Source organism: Leptinotarsa decemlineata, unplaced genomic scaffold (assembly GCF_025532065.1).
Source record: "Leptinotarsa decemlineata unplaced genomic scaffold, Ldec_3_MD MMD2_P_RNA_scaffold_5, whole genome shotgun sequence".
Classification (NCBI taxonomy): Eukaryota; Metazoa; Arthropoda; class Insecta; order Coleoptera; family Chrysomelidae; genus Leptinotarsa; species Leptinotarsa decemlineata.
Window position 1 is genome coordinate 11,111,364 of NW_027412532.1, and position 7,904 is coordinate 11,119,267.

The 7,904-nt window shown below is 32.6% G+C and overlaps 1 protein-coding gene across 1 annotated transcript; it reads right to left on the reverse strand.

Annotated features, from left to right (window-relative positions):
* Nucleotides 1-2,277: 2,277 nt before the first annotated feature.
* Nucleotides 2,278-7,696, reverse strand: LOC141479962 (endocuticle structural glycoprotein SgAbd-4-like). The gene is made up of 3 exons (XM_074169532.1): nucleotides 7,568-7,696; nucleotides 4,767-4,873; nucleotides 2,278-2,682 (listed from the first exon to the last, which is right to left on the reverse strand). The coding sequence occupies exons 1-3, from the start codon at nucleotides 7,619-7,621 to the stop codon at nucleotides 2,400-2,402; spliced, it is 444 nt and encodes a 147-aa protein (XP_074025633.1). The 5' UTR covers nucleotides 7,622-7,696; the 3' UTR covers nucleotides 2,278-2,399.
* Between the last annotated feature and the right edge of the window lie 208 nt (nucleotides 7,697-7,904).

The following is a 7,904-nucleotide window of genomic DNA, read 5'->3' on the forward strand; positions in this document are numbered from 1 at the left end:
AGGGTGAATAAACGCCTGGGAGTTAGCCAATCCTGGCAGATTTTGCCAGAAGTCCATAAATCTTCTTGTCATCCAGGTATTCAATCTTTATTTGGCAAAACCTGAAGCGATGCCAATGGCAGGTTCTGGTCCAATGAACCTGCTTGCAGCACCCTCCTTTGCAAGGGAGAACCCTCCTTTGCAAGGGAGCACCCTCCTTTGCAAAGGAGGTTGAGGTGTTACTTGAATACGTTATGGATGTTCATCAAGTATCTGCCAATTCCGTCACATCTCTATCTGGTATTCAACATATCAGGAGAGATTACACAGGCTGGATTTAACAAGTTTCATCCTAAGACGACTACTTGGAAACCTGATAGACAAAATACAGCATTGTCTTTGTAAGTAATATTACTGAAGTTTAATCCCAAACCGTTATTTTAACACCTCCACACGTGTTTCGATCACCAAGTGATCATCTCCATGTGGATAAATCTCCAGTATGCATCATACCTATTACGGGGCGATAGACCAGAAGTATGCAACATCTGCAATAGAATAGAAACGGTCAACCACATCTTAATCGAATGACAGGTTCACGAATAACTTAGGCAGACACTGAATATGACTAAAACACTTGCTGAATGATGTGGACCAAGTTAAAAACACCTTAAATTTCATAAAACAAAGTCTTCGAAAAGTTATAACTGAGGATTGACGTTTTCGTTTTCGTTTTGATCAAATCCAGCCATGGCAATCTTATTTAAATAGAAAGGGGTGTATTTTTAGGAGAGAATAATTGATGGGAAAGAAAGTTTTTGACTTTCTACTTCTCCATCTTGTAGCGAAAAGTGATTTCCACAGCGCCACTTCGTTATAGAACCTACAATACATTTCTATGTGCTCTAGGCAGGGCTACGATTAGCAGCTCGAGAAGGGTTTTTCAAAGCGAGTTTTTTTAGTTCCACATAAAAACGGCAACGGCTGTTTCGATCGTGGTTACTGCAAGGCCATTTAAAAGTCAGAAAAGATCGGCACATTGATGAAACTGTTTTTTGGTTGAATAAAACTCATAATATTATCCTTTTGATATTTGGTTGGTGCCTGCACTATTTTAGGTGGGTAAGGATATAAAATTCAAGTGTAAATCTAAACGTGCACTATTTTAGTTTTGTCAAGTCATCTGAGAATAAACAGTCTACCATATTTCTGCTTTTCACTACAAAGAGCCAGGTTTGATCCCCTACAACCCTGAGATACCATACGATCCATTACAATCTTTATGCAAAAAAATTACGAAATCTTTCAAAGAAAGAAATAAAACAATCAACCTTATACAAAGATATGTAGATCAGGCAAAGAAGTAACTTTCAGACACTAGCTGGAAGAAAGGTTCTGTCGAAACAGCTACTTTCATACAGACATTGAATTGCAGTTTCGCCATCCCATGCACGACATCATATAGTAATTAGTGATAAAAGGCAAAATTTTAATTTGGAAAAAAATTGATAGCATCAATGTATAGAGTACAAAATTCTCACCGGTCAGTGTGTACCATCAATTCAATGGAAATAAGTGTCATTCGAATCAGAAAATTTTTGCAAATGGTGTGCTCAGGATTTGATGAAATCGACGAAGGCCGTTTTTGCCCGTTTCTGATTAGCGAAGGTTCTACCGGTGAAAAAATTACCGAAGTGCTTGAAAAGATGACAGTCGGTTGGCGAGAAGACTGGCGAATATGTTGAATGAGGCAGAAAAATCTAAATTTTGGGAAAAAAAGAGCATCAATGTATGGAGTAAAAAAATCCTCTATCGATTAGTATATACCACGACAAAGCAGAAAGGATATTGTTTGAGATATAGAGCTACAAAACACATGACATCACAAAGGACAACACTTTTAGAACAATCTATTAGATATTTTTCTTTCGTATAATTCAAAGTAGTTGTTTCGAGAAAGCTTTTTCTTCCAGTTTGTGTCTGAAAGTTACTCCTTCGCATGATCTACAAATCTTTGTAAGGAGTTGATTTTGAAATTAATTCATTTCTTCAGTTCTTTGCAAGATCCCCACTTTTTTTATGAAAAATTAATATATCGTCAAAATATACACCTTTCAATTTGAAAATGAATCGCGCCAACATCTATAAATCGACAAATGAAATGAAATGGGGGCAGAATGTGCAAATGTAACTTCATGTAAAACTTCCGAAGTTCAAATTAGTCAAAGAGCATGAAATCTTCAACGGATTCATCAGGAGAATAAATTTATTCTCTTGAGCAGAAAAATTAATGAAGAATCGTCATCGAAACTATTTTTTATTCAACAAAGTAATAAATATTATTTTCGGGTAACTATTTCACAGTAAAATTACTTCGTTATATATGGTTAAAACGATATCACATGACTAGTATTTCGTCTTCACTGGTAGTACTGGTTCTGTGCGAGTACTCGCTGTTCTGGTTCAGGATGGGCTTCGATCCATTGCAATGCTTTGAGGATCAGTGGCGGGATTGGTGGGGGTTGAGGAACGGCATTACCCTCTGCACGGAAACCATTTTCATCTGCCACATATCTGAGTTCAATGGGTTCTCCACTGGGTGCGGTATAACGGAAGAACCCTTCAGCAGCGGTACCAGAACCTTCAGGCAATTGTTTTTGGATTCCTTGTTCGACAGCTTGGATACCATTTTCAGTTTCGTAACTGGAAGTAGAAAGTTCGAATTTTTGTAAATGGTGAATTCATTAACATCTTCATATATGAGGTGAAATAGAAGGAGTAAAGATGGTTATATTAATATTGATGGACTCATTCATTTTGTCATGAAATCAATAATCGTGTTGGATAGGTTATATTCATATCTTCGATGATTTGAAATTAGATAATATAAAAATATCTGAAAATGTAATCACTCACTTCATCTGTGTTGTTGTTCATTGTTTTGCTACACAATTTATTAGATCTTGATCATTATTTTACCAAAACTCGTTTGATTATTGTCAACCAGTGGAGAAAGTTGGTAATAACCTTTTTGCCAAACAGAGGAGTTGAAAATCATCAACGGACGGGATGTCAAGTGGACAAACTTCATCCAGCAATTCAGTTACCACATAGTAATATTTATAATGGTAATAAATGATTTTCTTGAAAGGTAGCTCAATACAAGAGATACTAACCTAACCTAACAAATGGCAGAATTCAACATCTAGACATGAAAAATCAAGGCAGATATTGTTCTCTCGTCCAACCATCAATAGCTAATTCATATGAATACAAAATATTTTGCAATCAAACTTGATTAAAAAAAAGAAGAAAAGAAAGAAGTAAAATGGGTGAAAAGCAGGAAAGAGAGACGAAAAACGAATGAATGAGAATTTGATATTTTAAATGTGAAAGGTAATGTCATTAACATACAGGAAATTTAAAATAATAATATAATGATAACTTTGATATTCTCTAGATATTTATGGAAAATAAATATCAAAACCTGATATCAAATGATTGAATTTTATGAATGAAGAGGACCGAATTGAAATATATATATCTCTTCAGATTTTTCTTGGAACTAAGTGGTGGTAGTGATTTCAATTATATAAGCGATGAACCAAATGAAGTAATCACTATTTTTTATCACTAAATATTGAAATTAGTGAACTTTTTGCAGGTGAGTGATAGAACCATTTCGAAAGTCAAGCATTGAAGATATCAAACCACCATACCACAAACACATCATATAAAAAAGTTAGGTAGGTGAAGAAAAGAAACAATAAACGAAATAACAAACCCTAAATGATGGAAAAATGAGTAACAATGGAGAAAATATGATTTAACCCCATTATATGAAAAGAGAAAAGAATGAGTTTCGAAGGAGAAGAGAGAGTTGAGGAAATATAAAAAAAGGATAAAGATTATCTTACGGAGAACTTTTCAAAACAAATACAGTGAATACAAAAAATATCAAATGAAATACTCAAAAGGGTAGAAAAAATTCCAAAAATATAAATGAATGAATCAAAAGAAGCATATTAAAAAAGTTGTAGAAAACAATTAAACCTGGAAGGTGTGAAAATAGACTTCTGAATATTCAAAAATCAATCTCCTGAATAACTGAAAAATGAGCCAAATATACACTCCACATTAACAATCCTAATAGTATCATGTATCATCTCAATTAAATTAATGCCCATAATCACTGATGGAATTCCCAAAGGAACAAAGCATTGATAAATATTGCAAACATTTGAATGAAGTTGAAATCAAAACTATTTGAGAATTTCTTCTTGTGAAATATGAATGATTCAAAAGTTGGAATTATTCAAAATTTTTATGGAGCTAAAGAGTGGAATGAGTGGTAGATTTCTCTCAATTCTTACTTTTCCCCCGACACACTGCAATCCAAGACATTCATGTTAGCTGAAAATAAATCAACTTATCCTCATTTTTTTCAATAATATCATCGATTTCCGTGAATATGTATTTCTACTGATTGTACAATGTTATCCAGACGGATTGGAGTTGATGATTTGTAGTATTGTCAAATTTAATTATCAATTACCATGTATCTTACCATCAACTCTTTTTTGAATCTGCAATGTCTTCTCTGTTAATCGCTTCTTCATTCAGTTATTTACCATAAACACCTGACAATACATATACAAAATATTCATACTGAGACCTACTTCTCATATTTATGATCAAGTTTTCTCAATTGAGCAATATGAAATCGATTATTTAACAGGTGATGAAAAAAGGTATTTATTTTCAATCAAATTCGAAAATACACTTACCCATATTTGTAACTTCCATCAGGGTAAAGAACTTGGTCTTGGCCTAAAATACGAACAAATTGATTGGGCAGAGCGTATGTAGCTACCAATAGAATTGAGAATATCGTCTGCAAAAAAAAGGTATTTCTCAAATTCGTGATTTAAATAATTCTTGGTATATAGCATTGAATTCAAATGCATGAGAAAGAACAAATAAGGCACTTATTGAGACATTAGACATATATTTCAAGGTAATTTCAAGGATAATACAATTTAATTATCAGGTGGGCTGAAAAGTTGGTGTACTAGTATCGAATCCATATAATTTTTAGGTAACCCTAACCTTCAAAAGACACTTGAAAAAACTACACAACTATCCGACAATTAGTTTGTGAGGTAAATTATTTTGAATGAAGCAACTTTTGTTAGTTTGAAAGAAATGGATAAAAACGAAAGTCGTGCGTTGCATTTTAGCGATAAAAAATACTGGTGTAGCCAATCGTTGTGTTTTCTTCGAAGACAACTTTATGGAACCAAATGTATGAAATAGATATAAATAGACTGGAAAAAATCAAAAACAAATTCTTAAGATTCCTGGAATATAAAATCAATTTTCTTGTACAGGATAGCAACTACGACATCATCAAGGAAAAATTCAATATTCTCCGACTAGCCGATAAAAGAACTCTTGGTGAGGTATAATTTCAACTAAAATCATCGCAATAATCGCAAAAATCGCAAGAATTACTGTCACAATTGGAATTCAAGGTTCCATCAAGGAGCCATCGGAAAAAGGAATTTTTCAATCACATGAAAAACAGGAGAAAAATTGATACAAACTCTCGTCTCATACGATCACAAAAAGAATTGAATATAATATGTATTTAAAAAAAGCATGTAGATATATTTTTCAACAACTTCTTGTCACTAAAAAAAGTTATCAGATCTTCATATTTTTAACTGCTGGTCATTATAACTTTTTTTTGAAACTCGTCGTTTTAGTTAAACTTCGAAAATTGAAATTTAAGGATAATTGTATGTACATGTATGTTAGATTTATATGTAAAATACTTGTATGTAATAACCCATTTTTCCTATTTTACTAATATCATTAAATGTCATTCAGTATCACTGTACGTATATTTGTAATAATCTCCATAAACCCTACAATTTCACTGTATCTAAAATTAGTGGACATTATTTTTGGACTTGTCTGAATGTGTCCTCAAGCTGCTGGATAAAATAAATAAATATGTAATAATAAAACAGAATTTTATCGAAAAAAATTGTTTCAATGTTAGCACAACTTCCGCTCCTGAATAATGTAGACTGTAGTTAAAATCACCTTAGTAATCTGTGAATCACATTCCTCCCCAATTTGATATTCCTTTGGGGGGAGATTTCTACAACAAAGAGTTGCTGAAGGAATATTAAACAACACAGATAACCTTCTACTAACAGCACAATTCGGATCAACCTTTGATAAAAATAAACGAGGTTACTGTGACTCAATAGTCCTGAATATTCAAATAAAAAGAAGTCTAGTTCAGTATATACATTATACCTACCCAGAACAGGTTTGTCTCTGTCACAATATGCATAGTTTCCAGAGATTTGTCACCCAGAGCCGTGAAAATGCGAATTAACGAAAATGAGATATACCCAGCCATAGTTTTAGTGGAGAGTGTGTCACTTAAACTGAACATGTTCGTATGAAACAGTAAAACATTTTTGCAAATACGACTAGGAAAGGATTTTCAGAATTTGCTCTGAAAAATGTTTGAAGGTGATAAATACAAGAGCATATCACTAGAAGTATGAAAACATAAAGAAGAAGAAAAGATTGTTCCTGAAGGGAAACTTGTAGTTTCTGGTGAGATCATCAAATTATCGATATGTTGCCTTCACGAAGCAATATTATCCTGGTGACAGCTCGATACCTTTGACAAAAAATTGAATTGAGAGCATTATTGCTCCCAAGAAGGCAAACATGTGATTGTGGAGGCTCCAAAGAGACTTTTCACATTACCCTCAGGAAGAAACTGATCCATTTGGGGCTAAGTTTCAGTTGAATACAACATGGTTTTTCAAACCTTGACTTGTTCACGGAATATATAATTGTTTTCTTTCATCAAAACATACATCGATTTCTTCATTCTTCCTTAATCTTTAAAAGTTTTCTATTTTCATTCGATATTGAACGTTTCTTCAGTCATGTGTCAGATAATTTTTATCCCTCCGGTTTTTTTGTTTTCAATAGTCCAATTTAAAACTAGTTTCTGATTACTTGCACTAGATTTTATCATTATATTGATTGTATTCAGTTACAATTCAAATTATAAATTTGAGGATGATGGTGTTTTTACTAACAAGCTTTGATTATAGAGTGAAATGAATACACTGGCAATTTACTAAATTATTCCATTCTCCACAGGAAACCGGCGATGATAAAAATCCAATTTGACATTGAGACATAAATTTTACCAGTTAGGATATGATCAAGAAATATACATTAATGAAATAGAGGAATACTAAACTTTCATAATTTGTCAAATTAATATTGATATTTCATTTAAGTTGTAATTAATTCTGACCTTTACCAGTAGTAGAAGCACTATTTTAAAGACAATTAAAATGTTCATCAATTATTATAATTACAAAAAATATTTGTGAACCAATGCTTTTTCAATCATGAAAATTTCACATCATTATTTTTATTGTGAATGATCATTTCTTCTGAAGTAACAAAAAGTACACATCTGAAGATCAGATTGATATCTTCTCTGTTTCATTATTAAAAAATACATTTCGTAAATACTCACCAACTTGTACATTTTGTAAGCTACTGTGTCAACAGCTGATTGAAACTGATACATTTTCTGCAGAAATATTCAGTTTTATACTCCGGCATCGCAGAATTTGCATTTTACATAATTTCCTAAAAGAGTTTTGGCTATGATCATTATTATGTCTTCATACTCATCAATATACAGATATGGGATGACCTAATGATGTCATAATTGTATAAGAATTGGATTCTTTTATGATAGTTATCCATATTCATGGAATGGAATCAGTTCATTGGTAACGATCGCATTTCTAAAACGTCCGGATTATTCGCAAGGATAAACGTAAATCTGGTGATTCGAAATACTGGGT

Coding starts and splice junctions, on each gene's coding strand:
- LOC141479962 (XM_074169532.1), bottom strand. CDS start 7,621: ATGTATCAGTTTCAATCAGCTGTTGACACAGTAGCTTACAAAATGTAC. Junction 4,874..7,567: donor CTTACAAAATGTACAAGTTG/GTGAGTATTTAC, acceptor TTTTTTTTGCAG/ACGATATTCTCAATTCTATT. Junction 2,683..4,766: donor GATGGAAGTTACAAATATGG/GTAAGTGTATTT, acceptor TTCTACTTCCAG/TTACGAAACTGAAAATGGTA.